General features: G+C 37.7%; 4 pseudogenes and 2 gene segments (V, D, J or C); 2 read left to right on the forward strand and 4 right to left on the reverse strand.

Annotated features, from left to right (window-relative positions):
* Positions 1-1,073: 1,073 nt before the first annotated feature.
* LOC146552223 (immunoglobulin lambda constant 2-like) lies at positions 1,074-2,848 on the reverse strand. The segment is given in 2 exon segments: positions 1,074-1,396; positions 2,845-2,848. Coding segments are annotated over 2 exon segments (327 nt in total).
* Positions 2,849-2,935: 87 nt separating this feature from the next.
* Positions 2,936-5,299, reverse strand: LOC146552224 (Ig kappa chain C region, B allele pseudogene; annotated as a pseudogene). The gene is made up of 3 exons (XR_014889897.1): positions 5,263-5,299; positions 4,741-4,845; positions 2,936-3,345 (listed from the first exon to the last, which is right to left on the reverse strand). The product of XR_014889897.1 is annotated as an Ig kappa chain C region, B allele pseudogene (transcript).
* Positions 5,298-5,921, forward strand: LOC146552225 (immunoglobulin kappa variable 6D-21 pseudogene; annotated as a pseudogene).
* Positions 5,922-9,278: 3,357 nt separating this feature from the next.
* LOC146552226 (immunoglobulin lambda constant 2 pseudogene) lies at positions 9,279-11,086 on the reverse strand (annotated as a pseudogene). Its single transcript, XR_014889898.1, has 3 exons — positions 11,050-11,086; positions 10,363-10,467; positions 9,279-9,725 (listed from the first exon to the last, which is right to left on the reverse strand). The product of XR_014889898.1 is annotated as an immunoglobulin lambda constant 2 pseudogene (transcript).
* LOC146552227 (immunoglobulin kappa variable 4-1 pseudogene) lies at positions 11,085-11,554 on the forward strand (annotated as a pseudogene).
* Positions 11,555-13,305: 1,751 nt separating this feature from the next.
* Positions 13,306-20,629, reverse strand: LOC146552228 (Ig lambda-1 chain C region-like). The segment is given in 2 exon segments: positions 13,306-13,911; positions 20,526-20,629. A coding segment is annotated over 1 exon segment (312 nt).
* Between the last annotated feature and the right edge of the window lie 1,683 nt (positions 20,630-22,312).

Below are 22,312 nucleotides of genomic sequence, written 5' to 3' on the forward strand. Positions count from 1 at the left end.
AAGTAACACTGTTTAGAATTTGCAACATATTATCCTTATTTCACTAAATTTTGTATTAATTCTAATTTGCTGTGCATAATAAGGTAATATGAAAATCCTTTGTTTATACAGTACATTTTAAATCACAAAGTTATAGGGTGCTTCACATTTTAAATAAAATCAACTTATAAGAAATAAGTTTTCATATCACAGCACACATAAATACATATTTAAAACTAATTGGTGACAACAAGGTCAAAATTAAACCGCCACATGATCAGGATAACTAAAACTAGCAAAAATTGCAGAAAAATGTATTTGGTTAATTTTATTAATTTGATTAGTAAAATTTTAATATTAATTCTACAGTTTGCCAGAAGGCCACAAAGGGAAGCAAGAGAACATGTGTTGTTCTTTGATGATACTTTGAGTCAGATTTTTGCAGTATTAATTCCTTGAGAAAACCAGACTCGATGGGCTTAGAGGCTCAAAATTCAAGTCTTAGTCAAAAAACTTGCACAGAAAATTTATCTAGTCATCAAAACCAAATATTGAACCCAGACCCTGTACACAGTTTTTAACTTAATCATCTACTTTGATTTGAACTTAACAATGATTGCATTCCATACATGAAAATGTTGTTTGTATTTGTTTTTTCAGTTTCCTACCACAGGGTTGGAATCAGGTGTTAAAGTTGGATTTGGGAGGTTGAAAGTTCAGCTGTAGCAGGGCAGCAGCGACTTTACATTTTGCAATATAAGACAATGTTACATTCATGATGGAAATTTTCCAACTCTTCACCAGTATAAAGCTGGATTTTAGCAATCGCCGACTTTGCACACAGATAAGCTTTTAAAAGCTTCTCCCCAAGAACAAAATAAAAGTGATTTTTCTTAAGCTGTGATTTTATTTTGTGATATTTGCTTTTTTTACACCATGGTTTTAAAAGAACAACATGGACATATTAACTGACAAACTTATCATGCACATCAATAGAAAGTCAAACGTTTGCAGAAATATTGCAACAGCAGAAACATGTAGCTTCATCAAACTATAAAACACATCATATGCAGACAGGAAGTGTTGCTGAAGTTCTACTCTGAGCAGTGATCAGGGTCCAGGGTTTGAGTGACGGGGCTCTGTCCACTCAGATTGGCCTCACAGCTCACTGAGCCCGCCTTCTTCCACTGGTCTGCAGAGAGGCTCAGGGTGCTGCTCCAGCTGTAGTGGCCGTCTGTCCCCAGGACCTCCAGGCTGCTTGACACACCTGAGGATGTGCTGGTGCTCCCCACCTTCCAGCCCAAATTCCAGTTTGAGGTGAAGCCCGTGGTGGCCAAACACACCACAGTGGCACTACTGTGTTTGTCTTCCTCTTTGGAGGGAGGAAGGACTGTGAGGGTGGGCCTCACCACACCCACTGGAGGAGAAAAGGTTGAAGACAAGCAAAAAAAGAGATACAAATGTACAAACATCTGAATAAATATATATTTAGTGATTACTGATCAAACCTTTATTATTTCATAGTGTGTTACAGTTAATAACTTGACCTTGTGATCATTTTCTTATGTGTTGTTTAAATTAGAGACTGCACTTGTGACAGAACAATAAATATATTTTATTTCGGTTATGTAAGTAATGTAAGTACAAAACAAACTTGAGGTAGGCCTAAACTTATTTTCAGAATAATTAAATCTGAGACTTTGTTTCATTGTAAGATTATAACAGTGATGGCAATATAATTGTTTGTTGTTCAGCAGAACAGTGTCCAGTATGTTGGCTGTTATACTTTGTTGCATTTGAAAATAAAAGTTGGGCTGATTTTAACATCATTACAAAAAGTGTTGTTAATTATTTTTAATCATATTCAGGTTACCACAAATAGTTTTTTTCATTTAGTTGAAATTGAAATGTTTGTCAGTAGGTAAACAATTAGTATTGTACAGTCAGAAATATCAAGTTATTCTTAATACTGTAGACTTGCAATGAATAAATTGTCCTAACATCTTAAATGTTAGGACAACCCCCCCCCCCGCCGCCGCCGTGAAATGACCTAACATGACAACGGCCAGAGTTCAGAGATGATCCTAGTGTTCTGGCTGCCATGCTTCTTTCCACATTGCAATGTGTTTATTGAACCATTTCAAAACACTCACTGGATCTGTTGCAGGTTATTGTTAAAATTTCCATAACAATATTTACCTCATAACATCACTGTACATAATGAGGTAATTTAAAAGATACAATTATTTTGTAGAGTATATTGAATTAATCACATTGTTATAATGAGAAATAAAACATTTGGAATAATTGGGTAGAAGTTGCTGATTTACATATTTGATTATGAGCACACTAACTAAGATACATTCTACACTCACATTTTGAGCTTTTATTTTCTAGATCTCTTCATGGTTTTAATTTCAAGTAAAACATTTATTTACTGAATCAAACTCAAGTTATTTATTTTTCTGCAAGAGTAAAATTTGGAGATATTGTCATCCTGCTAAAAGATATAAATACATGACCACAAGCTTCTTTCAGCTTTTCCATTAATTTCAAATGATGAACACATATTTGATTTGTCCCAGATGTTCAGGCCAGATGCAGCCCTGCCATTTTCATCTCCTCCCAGACTTGATTTTTCATGTGTTAGGCAAACAGGTTAATTTATAGTACACAACACTGAAATTATAGAACAATTATATTTAAAAATAAGACAGAATGCTTAGTAATATGGATCACTGCAAGCTTTATTGGAAAAAGAATGAATCATTAATATGGCAGTTATTAGGCACACTCATCCAGCTGCTACACATGTCACTGTGTAAGTTACTGTTATCAAACAACTTCATCTGCAAACTTTCAAACTCATATTGATCAGAGCAATTCAATTCAAATCAATTCAATTTTATTTATATAGCGCCAAATCACAACAAAAGTCGCCTCAAGGCGCTTCATAGATACAGAGAAAAACCCAACAATCAGAGCAGCAGGGATGTATCTCCTGCTCCCCCACACTAAGCTCCTGTACTGGACTTCAGCAGCCCCTCTAGCCCTCACACCGGTTCTTGTGGAAGGACTTGGCCTGCCGGTGGTCATGATGGTTCACCCTGCAGGAGAACACCTCTGCGTTCATCCAGTTGTCTTGGCTCAGCATCAGGGTGCTGCTGCTGCTGTAGCGACTACTCTTCTCTTCTTCTAAGCTGTTCAGGACCCCCTCTGTCACCTCTGTGCCATCTACTTCCCATCTCACTTCAGCTCCCTGAGGAGAGTAGCCGGTCAGCAGGCAGGCCAGTGTGACTGGGCCTCCAGAGAGCTTCTCAGAGGAGGGTTGGAGCAGAGAGACTGAGGGTCTGACCATGGGGCCAGCTGGAGGAAAGATCACAGACACACAACGATAGATTAACCTCTACTGTAGGACAGATAGCTGACACAAGACAGTTATGATCCATGACAGAGATTAACAGGCCTGTGGGTTAACTGTATGATGATATTGTGATAAAACAAGGTAGAGAACTAAGAAACTGGAGGATGTAACATTTTAAGAAAGTATAAATAATTAGTGACTGTGCTGCTGCATTTGTTTTCATGATGAGTGTACAGGAAAAGTTTGTCATCTGTTTGTTTCACTTCCTTTTCATCACATCAGACTAACGAACTGTAAACTCAACCGTTAAAGTGCATCTGTATGAAAACTAATTCATTTAGTCTACAGCATAAAATGTTATATCCAACATGGTGCCAAACATTTCAGTGCCATCATCATAAGTCATCAGATCATATTTTCAGCGACAGACAGCTGACCATTACACAGTTATGATACATGACAGAGATTAACAGCATTGTGGATTAACTGTGTGCATGACACTGTGATCAGACTGAGGAAAGGAGGTTAATAAAAATGTGTTTTCACACTCAATTAAAATCTTTGTTAAAGTTACAATGATAGTAAATGTCTTGTTGTTACAGTTATATTCTTGATGGAAAACAAACAGAGCTGGATTTTGTCATCTGTTTGTTTCACTTCCTTTTTACTACATTATACTGATAAGCTATTAACTCAGAGATGAAACTGTTAATCTGCAATCAAATAAAAGATATTTAAGGCAACAATATTTTTGATCCTGCTGACTGTTTGTATAAATAACTAAAAATCATTTTGCTATATTTTTAATCTCAGATTTTGTGAAAAATCATTTATTAACTAAAAAAAATATTTAAATTTTCAGTACTATATAAACATTTAGTCATGATACTGTATTATAGATTCACACTTTCTGATACCAAGTTTTCAATAACAGCTACTATGACTAAACACGATCGGGCGATCGTGGCTCGAGAGTTGGGAGCTCGCCTTGTAATCGGAAGGTTGCCGGTTCGAGCCCCGGCTTAGACAGTCTCGGTCGTTGTGTCCTTGGGCAAGACACTTCACCCGTTGCCTACTGGTGGTGGTCAGAGGGCCTGGTGGCGTCAGTGTCCGGCAGCCTCGCCTCTGTCAGTGCGCCCCAGGGTGGCTGTGGCTACAATGTAGCTGCCATCACCAGTGTGTGAATGGGTGGATGACTGGATATGTAAAGCGCTTTGGGGTCCTTAGGGACTAGTAAAGCGCTATATAAATACAGACCATTTACCATTTACCATATATACATCAAGTAAAACACCCAGAATAAAATTGAATACACAATGTTTAAATACACTCTGATGACATATTTCAAATAGTAATAGTGTAGTAATGTAGTAATATGAGGGGATTTAGATACTTACAGTGAATGATGAGTTTGGTTCCTCCACCAAAAGTCCACCACAGTGATACAAACTCATTAAGTGGCCGTACAAAAACCTCCCACACTCTGATCAAGCCTCTAAACGCTGGAAATTAACTTTTTTCTTTATTAAAACTTGTGAATTAACTTCAAAATTTACAAAATTAAAAAGCATTTACTATCAAAGACATTTAACTTTTTCTTAAACAATTTATGATCATTTTTATAATTTTTCTTCTGCTGGTTGATCCAAAAAAGTTAAATATATAGTTGCCAACAACTGTGGCAGATGTTAAAAAAACCGCTCTCATCTTTTCTGATCTATTTGTCGGTATTCTGTCAGAATCATAATTATTTCATAACAATTCATTTTGATATCAAAAGTATTTCTTCTCACATTGTTTTGTTGTGTGTTGAGAGCAGAGAAATGATTTCCATAGAGAGCAGGCTTTGCATCATCAGCTGATCCTCCAGAGAACTGAGAAGGTTTATAGTGCTGTGATTTCAACACTGCAGGACTCACATCTGTCAGTCAACACAGCAGAAAGCACAACCACCATGACTCTCATCACCATCCTCATCTGGACGCTGACCTGCTGCTGTTTTACAGGTTCATTCACTCAGCAACATTTCCAACATGATGTGCTGCTTTTTCTCTCATTGATTTCTGCTGATAAATGAATGCTTTGTTTTTGTCTGCAGGATGCAGCGGTCAGGTGACTGTGACTCAACCTCCAGTAGTGACATCTGCTCCTGGAAACACTGTCACTCTGACCTGTAGGACCAGCCAAGCTGTTTACAGATGGGGTGATGGTGGTGAGGGTATGTACTGGTATCAACAGAAATCTGGACAGACTCCAAAGCTCCTAATAAAATATGTAAAAACGCTTCAGTCAGGAACACCAACTCGATTTAGTGGCAGTGGAAGCAGCTCTGACTTCTCTATGACCATCAGTGGAGTTCAGGCTGAAGATGCAGCAGTTTACTACTGTAACAGTGCCCATGTAATAAACAATACTACTGTGTTCACACAGTAATTTGCAGTCGTACAAAAACCTCCCTCAGTCAGACTGCAGAGACACTGAGCTGTTACAGCAGGAACTGACTGCAGCTGCTGAAGAGGAAGAAACTCTGAAAAAGACCAGTGAACACAGAGCTGACAGTAACCTCACCAAGCACTAAATCTCACACAGATAGATTTGTTTGGGGGTGTTTTTAGAAAAAGGAATAAAAAAAATCCACAAAGTTACTTTGTCATTGCATTTCCAACTATTTACATGAAGAGTTGTCAAATTATACAAACAGATCAGATGTTTCTTTATATTTATATTCCCATTAAGCTTCTTGATGATTATAAAACAAAATGATCCGAGTTTTTAAATACTGTATGATCCCACATCTATAATGATTTAAAAACAAACAAACAAAACAAAACAGAAAGAAGAGCAATTTCTTCAGCAGTCACACTATTGATTCTCCACAAAACGTTGGTTGAAACAATATGATTTCTACTGATTTATATCAAAGACCAAAAACATTATTAGCAATAATAATCACATGAATAAAAAAAACTGGTGGCTTCATTTACAGTGCATAAGGAAAGTATCTACAGTACTTTAATTGTTCTGTAATGTGTCACATTACAGCCTTATTCCAAAGCTGAATTAAGTCTTCGATGTTAAAATTCTACACAAAACACTCCATTATAACAAAATGACAAAATGTATACTTGCAATTCTTACTAATTTATTATAAAAAAAGAAACGGCCTTTACCTTGACACTCAAAATTTAGGTCAGGTGCATCACGTTTCAAAAGATAATCTGGTAGATGTTTCTACAACTTGGAGTGTGTGGAGGCAGATTTCTTTTCTCATGTATTAATCACATATTTAATCATATCACATTAGTTATAGTAATATCACTTTCTGACTTTACTGTAGTAAGAACACTCCTGTCACCAGTTTGCATGCATGTGGAATGTTAACACAGTGAGGCCATTGTAATGGGAAATGTTAAACAGATAGTGGGACTCCTCCTTATCAGGGATGTAAATCTTTAGGTGACGGCCAAGCAGAAAACCAGGTCATAATTCTCTCTGTGAGGGAGGGGGTATAGCCCCCCCATGAGAGGGGCCAACATGAGTTTGTGGAATATTCTTTTCTGTGTCTCTGTATGTAAGATGTAAGGGCGATGGCTACAATTCAGAGATGATCCTAGTGTTTCACTGGGATGCTCTCTCCAAATTGCAATGTGTTTATTAAACCCACTTCACATCAAGCTCACTGGGTGTGTTGCAGGTTGTTGTTAAATTTTCCATAACAAGTGTATCTGTGATAAATTTAGTTGATTGGACATGATTTGGGTGTTGCAGCATAGGCTGCGAATTCTTGTTATATATTTTTTTTCAGTTTCAAACAAAAGCTTTTTTTCCTCCACATTGTCATTAAAGAATATTGTTTCCTTGTTATACAAAGAGACAGTTCCAGACAGTTTCACACAATATTGAAAGTCCCAATGAGAAGAATTTACTCCATCATAGCTAAAACAACTAAACTTGGAACCACCAGGACTCTTCGTACAGCAGGCTGCCTGACCAAGAACCTGATAGAGCTTTGTCAGAGGCTATGGAGAGAGAACCACCTTCTACAGCACTTGACCAATCATGCCTGTATAACAGAGCAGTCAGATGACTGGTGTGAAGGTTCATCTTCCAACAGGACAATGACCCTAAGAACACAGCCAAGATAACATGAGCCAGAGCCCAGGCTTGAACCTGACTGAATATGTCTGAAGGGATCTGAAAATGGTTGTGCACTGACAGTAGTGATCCAAATTGATTGAACTTGAGGGGAAGAATTTGAGAAACTTTTAAACAATACTACATCATTACAGAAAAAGAGTAGTGAGCAAAGGCTGTGAATATTTATACATGTCATATTTGTTTTTATTGTTTTATTTTTTTAATGCAATTTAATGCAGCCTTTTCTCTCTTCATCATTATGGGGTATTGCTTAGGATTTTAAGGTGAAAATGACAAAAATATGGAACTGAAGCACTGAATACTTTCCAGATGCACTCTGACTCTCCAAGTTGTTGTTGGCAACAGTATAGTAGTGTTGTACCCTGCACACTGGCTCATGTAGAGAGACGCGACTTCCTGTGTTCATTTTGGATGCCCCTGCAACTACCCTCACAGCATAGCTTTTTAATAAGTTTTATTAAAAGGGATTCACTCAAAGAAAGAGTTAGACCACTGTTTCAACCAAACCAAAAACAACCACAACCTAAAATATCCTGGGAAAAGAAAACAAGATACTTAACCAAGTTACTGGTTTACTTCTGCTGCCAGCACAGACCAGATACTCAGTAGTCGCTCAACACCCAAAGCTGGCCCACTCGCTGAGTCAGCAGTGCTTCACTGGCTTCTATAGTTCTGGGTAGCTGATTGCTGAATGAATACAGTAATGCACTGGTTCCTCGGGAGAAATGGGTGGCAGCTGAGCTCCTGGAAGAGACTGGGCACACCCACACAACACACAAACTGCTAGAGCTGTAACAAGGAGAAATGGGTAAAAAGCTGGACAGCCTTTCACTCGAGAGTAATAAAGTCCAACCACACGAAGATTTAAAGTACAGCGATATTAAGATAAAACCCATTATTCCAGCATTCTGTCTGAATTTATGTGACAAAGAGGAGAAAAAACTTTTTTTCACATCAGGACTTTGGACAGTATGTTTTGCCATGTTGCTGCTTATTTTACCATTAGGAAGAAGACAAAAGACAAAAGTGAAACTGTATCAAGGAGAAAAAACACAAAACTAATATGTCAGCTCAATCACATGAACATTCATGATATCTACCCTTTCTGCTTTACAAGAACAGATGTGTGTTTGCCTCCTTAAATGTGTTTTGCATGATTTTTATGCCTCATTGCTTCTCAGAGTTTAAGTTCTTCTGTCACTGAGTGTCTGAACTGTTCATTCACTCACACTGAAAAGTACAGCGAAATGATGTTTTCTTTAACTCAGATTGTGATGTTGGATTTTCTGACTCAGAGCGTGAGACTTCAAATGTGAAAATTATATTGTTAGAACAATAAAATTGTCATGTTTTAACCTCATATAGCTCTATATTTCTTTTGCCAAAGCCGTTCTAGATGATGAAGAATTTTGTTTAAGACTGAGTTTCGTGTTTTCCCATGTGATCAGTCTGAACCTGCTCATTGTGTGCCACCACCTGTTTGTAGAACAACCAAGCTAGTTAACGAAGAGACTTAGCTTCCCTTTAAAAAAACACCTGCAGAAACGGCTGCTCCAGTTGGAGCCTCCTGGAGGCTGGGTTTTTTGTGAGTTTTTTCCAAAGACTGTGGTGCTTCTCCTTGTTAAAAAAACAGGTACGGGTTTGATAAAGCATTTATATTTAATAAAGTATTGTGAAAAAGACCAAAGAAAAGTGATTTTTCTTAAGCTGTGATTTTATTTTGTGATTTAGACTTTTATTACAGCACGGTTTTAAAGAACAACATGGATAATATTAGCTGCTCAAATTAGCATGCACATCAATAGAGTCAAATGTTTGCAGACATATTGCAAGAACAGAAACATGTAGCTTCATCAAACTATAAGACACATCATATGCAGACAGGAAGTGTTGCTGAAGCTCTACTCTGAGCAGTGGTCAGGGTCCAGGGTTTGAGTGACGGGGCTCTGTCCACTCAGACTGGCCTCACAGCTCACTGAGCCCGCCTTCTTCCACTGGTCTGCGGAGAGGCTCAGGGTGCTGCTCCAGCTGTAGCGGCCGTCTGTCCCCAAGACCTCCAGGCTGGTTGAAACCCCTGAGGATGTGCTGGTGCTCCCCACCTTCCAGCCCAAATTCCAGTTTGAGGGGAAGCCCCCGGTGGCCAAACACACCACAGTGGCACTACTCTGTTTGTCTTCCTCTTTGGATGGAGGGAGGACTGTGAGGGTGGGCCTCACCACACCCGCTGGAGGAGAAAAGGTTGAAGATAACCGAAAAATGAGATACAAACGTGAAAACATAGGAATAAATATATTGTCAGTGATTATTTTTTTATCAGGTGTTACAGTTAATAACTTGACCCTGTGATCATTTTCTTGTTTAAAACTTTTTGTTCTTTTTTGACCGCAAAGCTCAAGCACTCATGAGAATACAGTTAAAACTTCACATCTGTTTTTTTCACTTCCTTTAAACTTAATTTAAAATTGATCAACCATGAACAAAAAAGATCTAAAGTATTTTTTTTCTAACAGAAGTTCACAAAACATCAGTCAATATTTGTTTTTATTTTAAAATTCATAAGTAAAAATACATTTTAAATCAAAGTGAGTTAAAACAAAGTGAGCTGAAACACATTTTAATATTGTAACCAGATAATATATAAAGAAGCAAAAATAACCAAAAAGAACATTAAAAATTCTTTTTAAAATTCACTTCTTTCACAGACTGAATGACTTTTGATTTAAGAAAAGTTTCTTCCAAAATTGTGACATCAGTTTAATAATAATCACTGAATTTGAACACAATTCTGTTTAGTAGATTTTTTTTTTTTTTTTTTTTTTAAAAAAAAGCTTAATAAAAAATTAGAAATTTCTGGTACTTACAGCCAATGATGAGTTTGGTTCCTCCACCAAAAGTGTACCACAGTGATACAAACTCATTAAGTGGCCGTACAAAAACCTCCTGCACTCTGAACAAACCTCTAACCACTGAAAATGAACGTTTTTTTCATGTAAAACATCACAGTACACCTGATTAAATGCAGAAGATGATTTGACTAAAGGGACTTAAAATTATTTAATGAATTTAAATCTTAATTATCATAATTGTATTTTTAGTTTTAAGAATCAAAAGACAAAACTTAACTTTCACATTACACATATTTATTTAACAACACAGAGAAAACAGTTTTAACACAGCAACCAGAAAGGCTTCAAAAAATAATGTATTATGAGACTATGACAATATAATTAACAAATATACAGGTATACTGTATTTGTTGATAGCAGAATGAAAAAGTAAGCATACAAACCAGAGTGCCATTTTATTCCAGGTGTTCAAACTATGTAATTATGTTTCCAAATATATGGTATATATGTTCCTCTGTTCTATAAAATTGTTAATGTATTAGTTCAAACAATTTTTCTTTTTATTTTGTGCCACAAAGTTGCCCTCAGTGTGTTGAGAGCAGAGAAATGATTTCCATAGAGAGGAGGCTTTGCATCATCAGCTGATCCTCCAGAGAACTGAGAAGGTTTATAGTCCTGTGACTTCAACACTGCAGGACTCACATCTGTCAGTCAACACAGCAGAAAGCACAACCACCATGACTCTCATCACCATCCTCATCTGGACGCTGACCTGCTGCTGTTTTACAGGTTCATTCACTCAGCAACATTTCAAACATGATGTGCTGCTTTTTCTCTCATTGATTTCTGCTGATAAATGAATGATTTGTTTTTGTCTGCAGGATGCAGCGGTCAGGTGACTGTGACTCAACCTCCAGTAGTGACATTTACTCCTGGATCCACTGTCACTCTGACCTGTAGGACCAGCCAAGATGTTTACAGAGATTCTGATGATGATGATTATGTATTCTGGTATCAGCAGAAGTCTGAACAGACTCCAAAGCTCCTAATAAAATGGGCAAAAACACTTGAGTCAGGAACACCATCTCGATTTAGTGGCAGTGGAAGCAGCTCTGACTTCTCTATGATCATCAGTGGAGTTCAGGCTGAAGATGCAGCAGTTTATTACTGTAAGAGTGTGCATAGCGGGCCAGTGCTCACACAGTGATTTGTAGTTGTACAAAAACCTCCCTCAGTGCGACTGCAGAGACACTGAGCTGTTACAGCAGGAACTGAGTACAGCTGCTGAAGCTGAAGAGACACAGAACGCAAAGCTGAGGAGCGCAAAAAAACAAAACCAAACCCCCCACTAATATCATTAATCACTTCATACAGATTCATACGGAGTGTAAAGAACCTAAAGACATCAAATTATTTTATCTTCACATATAATCACCACAAATAAAACATTATGTAATATATACTATAATATAATATAACATTTATTGTATCAAATATCACCACATACAATGGAGTGATATACATTTTTTCTTTTGCATTTCACACTATATTGTTGGATAGATTAGTTTCAAAATAGTTTTCAAAATAATAATCTTTTGGTGTACTGTGTATTTTTGTCAAAAAAAATCAAATAAAGAAACAATAACAAATGTATTTCTTAAAAGAACACAAAAATCATTTTACTCATAATCTACTCAAATCTCATAACTTTCAAAGATTGATGCTCGTGTTCTATCAGCTCAGAGATTTTAACCCTAAGATGCCAAAAATTTAACAGAGTTTCAATGATACTGTTATATGGTGATTCTATCACATTTGACCTCTGATCTAACTTTTACGTTTCACATCTGTCTTTCTATCCAACTTAACACCAAAAAGCATTATATCTTTACAAAAAGCTTTGTAAAGAGAAACAGAAGGAAATTCAAATATACTCTAGTATGATCTTATTATAATAAGCTCAAGTTATTTATGTCCAATTATATACAAACAATTAACTTTATATGCTTTGAATTTAAACAGTAATAAAAATAATCATCATAAATACTATACCCTTAATTGTAAATAGTCCCAAGTAAGTGAGCTGCCTTCTGCCTCTTGCCTTCTTATTATTATTTTTTGTGTTTGACACAAATTGTCCATCCTGATTAGGGTTAGGGTCTGTCTGTGAAGGTTCTCAGTCATCCAGGTCATCGTAGTCTTAGGAGCTTGGAAAAGGAGCTTGACAGTCAGTTCAGGCTGATGACGCAGGAGAATAATGTTGTATGGGAGTGCATGAAGACCCAGTGTTTACGCACAGATAATATATGTTATATAATAAAAAACTACTATTATTAAGAACTGTAATCAAAATTAAAGATGTACATAGCCAGGGAAAATTAAGCAATCAGAAAATGTTTGAAATATTAGAAAATGCTAAACTATAAAACTAAGTTTTCAGCAGAGTTTTAAAAAACACTCACAGAATCAGCCAAGCTCATTCAACTTTTAGGTGCTACAATCTGAAAAGTGTCAAAACAGAAACAGATCAGATGATGGTACAAAGTGGGTCCTATAACAAGGTCATAGCAGTACAAACAGGACACCATGGAACTGCAAGGTTTTACATATGAGTAGAAGAATAATTGACTGACATCTCCAACGTTATCTGAGTATTACATGTGACGCAGTTATTTTACTTTGAAGTCAGTTATAACTAAACAAAAAAAATCAACCAATCTTATTGTTAGAAATGAATCTCTTTAGAAGGAAATTGTGCTTTAAAATTAAACTTTTTTATTTTTTAATTCCTTCATTAGAATTGAGTAAATTTGCCTGCTTACATATTTGATTCTGATTTCATAATGCCTCAGTGGTTTTTGTAAATATATTAAAACACGTGGGGTTATGTTCTCTAGTCCTTTGTGTCATTTTGTTGTAAACAGAATAATGAAATGTCTGAATACTGTCTTCCTTCTCACCATTGAAGAAAGACAAAAAAGTTTTATAATATTCTGGATAACTGCAAGCTTTATTGACACAAACATGAATCATTAATATGACAAGTACAATCACAACCAGCTGCTGAGCTGCACATGTCGCTCTTTAGCTTGTTGTTCTTGTCAACACTTTACATCAGTGTCGTTCTCTCACACACAAAGCTGTATTTCCTTCTACAAACAAAAACACATATAGATCACAGAGGCAGGTGTCTTTCTCCTGCTCCCCACACACCCGGCTCCTGTCCTGGGCTTTGGTAACTCCTCTAGCCTTCACACCAGCTCCTGCTCAGGGACTGGGACTGTGTGTGGCCATGATGGATGACCTTGCAGGAGTAAAGCTCTCCCTTCAACCAGCTTTTCTGGCTCAAGGTCAGGGTGCTGCTGCTGCTGTAGCGATCACTCTTCTTCTCCTCTGAGCTGGTCAGGACCCCTTCTGTCACCTCTCTGCCGTCCACCTCCCATCTCACCTCGGCTCCCTCTGGAGAGTAGCCGGTCAACAGGCAGGCCAGTGTGGTCGTGCACCCAGAGAGATCCTCAGGGGAGGGTTGAAGCAGAGAGACTGAGGGTCTGACCATGGGGCCAGCTGGAAGGGAGAGCAGGAACACACAAGGAGCAGATTAACTTCTGCTGTAGGACAGAGAGCTGAACATTACACAGTTATGATACATGACAGAGATTAACAGCATCGTGGAAGAAATGGAAAAATAACAATTACAAATAATGACAAAGTTGGAATTTTACATTTAAAGTTGGAATTTTCCCCTAGGTTACACATCTTTTTTTTTCTAAACCTGCCATAAAAGTAATTTTATTGTACAGCATCTAGTTCCTACATTTATTTTCTTAACTGAAAAAATGAACCGTCTGTACAGACTGCCATCTGTTTGTTTCACTTCAGTTTTACTACCTCAAAGTACTGAACCATAAACTCGCGATGGAAGCGTTAAATTGCATCTAAATAAAACTCTTTTATTTTTTAAGCCAAGAATGTAAAACCTTTTTATCCAGCTAACTGTTTGTACAAATACATAAAATCAAAGCTTCCTCGTGCTATTTTCAGCCTCAGATTTTGTGAAAAAATATTTATTCACAGATAAATACAAAAAAACTTAATTAAAATAGATTTATTCAAAATATAATTTTAATTTTCAGTACTATATAAACATTCAGTTATGATACTGTATTATATATTCACACTTTCTGATACCAAGTTTTCAATAACAGCTACTATGACTAAATCCAACCATGTACACATCATGTAAAACACCCAGAATATAATTTAACACACAATGTTTAAATACATTCTGATGACATATTCAAAATAGTAATAGTATAATATTTTGTGTTAATGAGAAGATTTAGATACTTACAGTGAATGATGAGTTTGGTTCCTCCACCAAAAGTGTACCACAGTGATACAAACTCATTAAGCGGCCGTACAAAAACCTCCCACACTCTGATCAAGCCTCTAAACGCTGGAAATTAACTACTTTCCCCAGTAAACTTCACAGTTTAGAAAATATTTATCATAAAAGTGTTTGTGTTCAAATGGCTTTCTTTAAAAAAAAAAATTAAGGATTGTTTTAATATTTTTCTTGATTAAAAAAGTAAAATCTACGCTTTCCAACCAACCAGCCATTTTAATCCAGACGTTAAAAAGAATCGCTTTTCTGAAGTATTTTCCAGTGTTTTGTTAGAATCATAATCATGTCATAATAATTTATTGTTGCTTCTCACATTTCTTTGTTGTGTGTTGAGAGCAGAGAAATCATTTCCATAGAGAGGAGGCTTTGCATCATCAGCTGATCCTCCAGAGAACTGAGAAGGTTTATAGTCCTTTGACTTCAACACTGCAGGACTCACATCTGTCAGTCAACACAGCAGAAAGCACAACCACCATGACTCTCATCACCATCCTCATCTGGACGCTGACCTGCTGCTGTTTTACAGGTTCATTCACTCAGCAACATTTCCAACATGATGTGCTGCTTTTTCTCTCATTGATTTCTGCTGATAAATGAATGATTTGTTTTTGTCTGCAGGATGCAGCGGTCAGGTGACTGTGACTCAACCTCCAGTAGTGACATCTACTCCTGGATCCACTGTCACTCTGACCTGTAGGACCAACCCAGCTGTTTCAAACTGTGATAGTAAACCTTGTATGTTTTGGTATCAACAGAAATCTGGACAGACCACAAAGCTTCTAATAAAACAGGGGAACATAATTCAGTCAGGAACACCATCTCGATTTAGTGGCAGTGGAAGCAGCTCTGACTTCTCTATGACCATCAGTGGAGTTCAGGGTGAAGATGCAGCAGTTTATTACTGTATGAGTATCCGTGCAATAAACAGTGCTAATGTGTTCACACAGTGATTTGTAGTCGTACAAAAACCTCCCTCAGTCAGACTGCAGAGAAACTGAGCTGTTACAGCAGGAACTGACTGCAGCTGCTGAAGAGGAAGAAACTCTGACACAGACCAGTGAACACAGAGCTGACAGTAACCTCACCAAGCACTAAACACAGAATTAAATTGAGATATTACATGTCTATTGTGGCATTTTGAAAAAAGGATTTTAAAATGATCTGCTGTAATCAAATCATTTTCTGTTACATCACATTACTTGACTGTATTTACATCAAGAGTTTTGCTGTTTCTATAAACAGATGAATAAATAAATCTTTACATTTATATTCATATTAAGCTTCTTGATGATGATGAAAAGATTTTCTGCCAAAAAGATCCCATCTTTACCAAAAAATATCTTTTGATACCCTTTTAAAGCTTTTGGGAAAATATTCTGTTGACTAATGAGACAAAAGTTGAACTTTTAGCCAGTTTGCATGGCAGTAAAACCAAAACAGCATTTCATCAAAAGCACCATACCAATAGTCAAATACAATGGTGGTAGTGTGATGGTCTACTTTGCTGGTTTGCTGCTTCAGGATCTGGATTAAATGCCATAGTTGATGATTTCTGCTCTCTGCAAGGAAATCCTGAAGAAGAATGTCCAGCCATTAGTCTGTGCCCAACAGCTCAAGAGCATTCAGATTATGCAACAGGACAATGATCCTAAACACTCTAGCAAGTCCACCTCTGAACAGTGCAGCTGCAGTGATGCTGAATTAAAACAAATTGCATGTTTTGGTTACATCTGTCAATTTGTCGTGGAGAGACTCCGCCCTTTTCCCATTTTACTAATTTGACACACCTGAGAGGAAGGAGCTGGCGGTGATTTACAGAGAGTGCTGGGTGCGTGGGCGGTGAACGAGGAGACGATGCCAGCGAGCAGGGATCGGAGCGAGCGGTCCGGCGGCTGGAGGAACTAGAGGCGACGAGACAGTGCTCTACCTTCGGCGGCGAGACGGGCCGGTGCCGATTGGCGCGTTACAAGGAAGCGGCGGGCAGAGTTGAGAGCTCTGCCCACCCGGGGTCCCTGACTTATCCCACTCTGATGAACCGTAGCCGCTAAAAGAGTAGTGACTATCGCTGCCCCTTTCTTTCCAGCGCCCCGGAGCGGAGAACACGGACAGGAAGGCGAGGACGCCGCCGGGTTTCCCCCTTGCACACTGCTTGCCTGGATTTTTAATTTTTAGTGACTTTTATACCGTGGCGGACGCCACTGGGTTTTTAATGTTGTGTTTCATTAATGTTTATTGTGTTGTTCCCTGGCCAGGGTTGTTTTAATTCATTTTACATTTTTAACTGTTTAAATATAATAAATTATATTTTAGTCATACAGTTTTCAATTCTGTGCATTCCCTTGGCTGCTCCACTGCTCCTTCCGTTGTTGGGGATGGTTTCCCTCCTGTAGTACACCTGTGTTAATTCTCCTTCACCTCAGTTACATAAGCACATTCACATTCAGCTATTGAGCCCTGACAAGTCCAGTTCCTGCTGACCAAAGACATCCCCACAGCATGATGCTGCCACCACCATGCTTGACTGTAGGAATGGCATTGGTCAGATGGTGAGTTGTGCCAAATTTCCTCCACATATGATGTTAGGGATTCAGGTCAAAGAGTTCAATCTTTGTTTCTTCAGATGAGAGAATTTTGTTTCTCGTTGTCTGAGAGTCCTTTGGGTGCCTTTTACTGAGTGGCTATCATCTGGCCACTCGACCATACAGGTCTGATTGGTGGAGTTCTGCAGAAATGGTTCTCATCTCTCCATAATAAGATTGGGCACCAGACTATGAAACATATTGTAACGATGGTTAAATGTTATTTTACAGTGACATGTTGGTTATCTCTGCACACTGTTGTTATTTCTTTAAGATACATGTTTGGTTGTGCTGCAGGAAATAGGGAGTTAATGTGTGCAGGAAGGGGAGGGGGGTCCTGGTTGTTGTGTGACTGTGCGGGGCTGAAGTGAAGTGTTGTATGAGGGCACTCTCCCTGGAGTTAACGGCCCGTTTGCCTGTGTTACCGAATAAACGGACAAACTGAGATCCAACCGTCTGGTTCTTGTGAACGTTACAATATCATATGCAGACAGGAAGTGGTATTCCTATCCCTAAGACCTCTAGGCATTGGGGAGAGACCTCCAGACCCAGGGGCGTAGATTTGGCATGGACGGAAGGGACATGTCCCCACCAATAATTTGATCTCTTCGATTAAAGAAAAACAAAACCGATAGTAAGAAAAAAAAAAGATCAACGTCTCATTCACCCAGCGATGCAGAAAGAGTTATATTACGTTCTCTACTGGAGTCCTACATCATGTGACAAATATGGCCAATGTAATTGGCTGTGCCTTTCAGGGAGCTCTGTTTAGTTTTAGCAGCGGCAATCCTGCGCTGCAAAGACCTGCAAGAAGGAGAGGAGGACGGCAGCAAAAAAGAAGAACCTGGATATAAGAAAGTATTTTTCAAAGAAACCTGTAAGTCTCTTAAAGTCAAGCTCACTCATGAAAAGTGTCCGTCACAATAACGTTACAGGCTATGCTAGGCTTTGGCCCACATCAGTCTAAAACTTTATGTAACCATGAATAACGTGTTTTGGAAACTAACTGCACAAAAGGCAGCACTATTAGTTCTCTCAGTCTCAGAGCAGCATTTCTAATTTTGATTGAAACTGTCAGAGAAAACGGCAGCCTCGAGCAAGCCAGGATATTAGTTTACAGAGGCTGTTAAAATTATATGTCTAACGTTAAAATGTTGGTGACACAATAATTTCATCCTAATGGCACCGACGTATTCATAGGGTTAATTTTTGAGACAATATATTATGAGCTAGTCATGATTTTACAAATATTCCACCTTGTAGTGCAGTTTGCACAAATTGTTTTAAAAATGCATTCACCCTACAAACATTACTGATGAGTCAAGATCTGCACAAATTGACAGAAACACCAAAGCAGCTACACAGTTTATTCTTATTGGCATGTATGTCCTATTTGTCAGGTGACAGAAGAACCAACACAAAGCTCAGAGAGTAATGGTGATACAAGATCACAGGTGAAATTGGACGATGACTTGTTGGTTCATTACTGTATTTGAAGCACGTGTGGGACTGCATGTATGTGGAATGTCTCACTGTTATTTATCAGGTGACAGAAGCAGCTCTGCCATGTTGTAGCTTGGACAGAGGTGAAGAGGCAATATCACAGGCAACTGACTGATGTTTTGGTGCTATAGAGAGGAGAAGGCATGTGTTTGGCTCCTTCACATAGTGGACGTTGAGTTGTTGTGTGGGACATGTAGTCCATGTCTGTTGCTGTAACAGTAGTTTATGTTTAGAATAAAAAATCCCAGCTCACTGATTTGATCGGGGCAGTAGTGCCTAAAATGTTGCATAATTTTGCTGAGAGATCTTTTACTTTGTGGTAATCTTAGATGAGTAGTTTTATGGACAAAAATCACCAGGTCATTCAGTGTTCCCTTAGTGCCAAAATATAAGAGATGTTGGTGTAGTATAACTGAAGTAATGTTGTTAAGTCCTTAAAGTCATATTCTTTTATTGTCATGACTGTATTTGAAGCTATTTTTATTTTTGTATGATACCTGATTTATATGGAATATGACTGAAGTAAACTAAAGTCTAAAATACTTTAGTCAGTCATTTGTTTTATAGTAATTTAACATTATATAATTCACATATAAAACTATGAATTGTAATTTTAAATGGTTTAAAAGCATGCAGAATAACATATGTAGGAAAGTATATTTCTCCTTTTTTTTTTTATCAAGAACCAAAGACAAACAGGAAAAAAAAAAGAAACAGGGCAGGGTTCGGTGGTTGAGTCATCTGTCCCTACCAACGCCAAAACCAAATCTACGCCCTTGTCCAGACCTCCAAGTTCTTGGTCAGCTCACTGTCTAACGCCCTTCTACCCCGATGACTGAAAGAGTCATGGTGGTTTCAGTTCTTTGATATATGGGAGAATGGAGGCCACTGTGCTCTTTGGGACCGTCAATGCTGCATAAATGTTTCTGCACCATTCCTCACAATAAAACTGTAACATACAAAATTTTGTAAAATGACAACAGAAATGGTGTGCACAAAAGTATGTGCAAATATATTAAAAGGTAAAGAAAAGGATATGACAACAAAAATGCTCCAAATGTGAGATTTGACATCAACACAAAAAGCAGAAAAACATGTAAGAAAAAAAAAAGATAAAAAATGATGTAAAACAGTATAAGAAGATTTGTTTCTTGGCCAGTGTGTATCATGGTTAAATTAGTACTGTTCAAAATGCTAACAGTCATTTTAAAGGTGTTAGCGTGTTTTGACCTTTGAAGAAGAACTGACCACAAATGGCGTTCACAGTAACTCAGTGCAGACAATAAACATAAGTGTGAACCAGGGGAAAAAACAACAATGAAAACATGACAAAACATACAAAATATGAAATAACCACAAAAATCCCACAATTAAAAACAAATAACCAAAAAACCAAAGTATCAAAACGAACAATAAAGAAATACATTGAATGCAAAAGGCACAAAATGTTTTTGTTTTTGTCTTTGTTTCTATACAGTACAGTAGCATTATACTGTTGATCCCATTTGTCAGTAACATTATACTGTATTGGAGCAACAATAACCCACACAATTTCCCTAGGGATTAATAAAGTATTCTGATTCTGATTCAAACAGAATTTGCATTTCGTCTTGTGATCTGAAGGTTGCCGCTTCGAGCCCTGGCTTGGACAGTCTCGGTCGTTGTGTCCTTTGGCAAGACACTTCACTTACCGCCTACTGGTGATGGCCAGAGGGGACGATGGCGCGATATGGCAGCCTCGCTTCTGTCAGTCTTCCCCAGGGCAGCTGTGGCTACAACTGTAGCTTGCCTCCACCAGTGGGTGAATGTGAGAGTGAATGAATAGTGGAATTGTAAAATGCTTTGAGGGTCTCGAAAAGCGCTATATAAATGCAATCCATTAGTATTATTTGTGCAGCAGTAATGTACAAATTCCACCCGGACTCCATAGGTGCAGGTGTGTGCTCACTGACCCATGCATTAATTTGAATATCTGTAGTGCACCCTGGATGAAGGGTGCACTAAAGATAAAGAACCAATAAAGAACCCTCTTAGCAGACAAATAGAAACTGAACTGGGGAAAATTAAACTATCCTTTTAGAATTACTATAAAATACTTTACTCCCAATGCTTTCTAGATAACAATTCTGATGTTAATACCTTCCTCTCAGGTCTCAAGTTGCAAGGAGTGAGAGAGGAACAAAATAAAATGCTATTATCCACAGTAACCAAAGAAGAAATTTACTTGGCAATTAAAAGACTAAAGGGAGGGAAAATGGTAGGGCCAGATGGGTTTCACCCAGAATGGTATAAAATAATGCAGGATTATTTGACTCCCACCATGTTAAAAACATTTAATTGGGTAATGGAAAAGAAAACTATGCCTTCTTCGTGGAGGGAAGCAATAAATTCCTTTATACCAAAAGAAGGAAAGGATAAACTAGAATGTAGTAACTATCGCCCAATTAGTGTACTGAATATTGATTATAAGTTGTTCACATCCATCATCTCTAAGAGACTAGAAACAATATTACCTTGGTTAACACATAATGATTAAACGGGTTTCATCAAACAGAGACAGGCCCAAGACAACATCAGAAAGATTTTGCACATAATGAGGCAGGTTGATAAACAAAAATTAGAGGCCTTCGTGTCAAGTTTATACGCTGAGAAGGCGTATAAACTTGTGAGGTGGTCCTTTTTATATAAAGTGCTTGAGAAGTTTAATTTTTAAAAATCCATAATTGATATTATTTTTAGGGCTATACAACAAATCAACAGCTTAAATTAAAATCAATGGAGGCCTCACCAAACCATTTATATTGGAGCGTGGGACACGACAGGGCTGCTGCATTTCACCACTGCTTTTTGCCTTGTTTATTGAACCATTAAGTCAGTGGATCAGGCAGAGACAGGATATAACTGGAGTAAGAACTGCAGGAGGGGAACAGAAATTAGCACTGTTTGCTGAAGGCTTACTATTAATGATATCCTATCCCACACAGGCACTTCCCAAAATCATGGAAATGCTATCAGAGTATGGCTCTTTCTAGATACAAGGTTAATGTAAATAAAACGCAGGTATTAACTTTAAACTATGAACCGCCAGTCGAAATTCAGAATCGCTATAAATGGAAATGGGCTGCAGATAGCATTAGGTACCTAGGGGTGGTAATACACTGTGACTTCATCAAAATGTTCAGTGCCAACTATGCCCCGCTAAATGAAGCTATAAAATCAGATATACAAAGATGGAATACCATTCCGTTATTTGATAATGCAGGAACTCAAAAATGCATCTGAAACTGAAGAGTGTGTTATAAAAATATATAAAATATTAAAATTTGTTACTCAATCTCTCTAAGTAAACTTTGAGGTAAGAAAAGTAACAGCAATACAGTCTGAGAAAACATAGCTGTTATGAGGAAATTAGAAGAAAAGTCATGACATCATTCGAGAAAAGAGAATGAGAGAAGATTAGATTTTTTTATTTTTGCAT

Source organism: Mchenga conophoros, linkage group LG19 (assembly GCF_057382185.1).
Source record: "Mchenga conophoros isolate Kocher_MC1m ecotype Shallow Benthic linkage group LG19, M_conophoros_male_GT1.1, whole genome shotgun sequence".
In the NCBI taxonomy this organism is placed as follows: Eukaryota; Metazoa; Chordata; class Actinopteri; order Cichliformes; family Cichlidae; genus Mchenga; species Mchenga conophoros.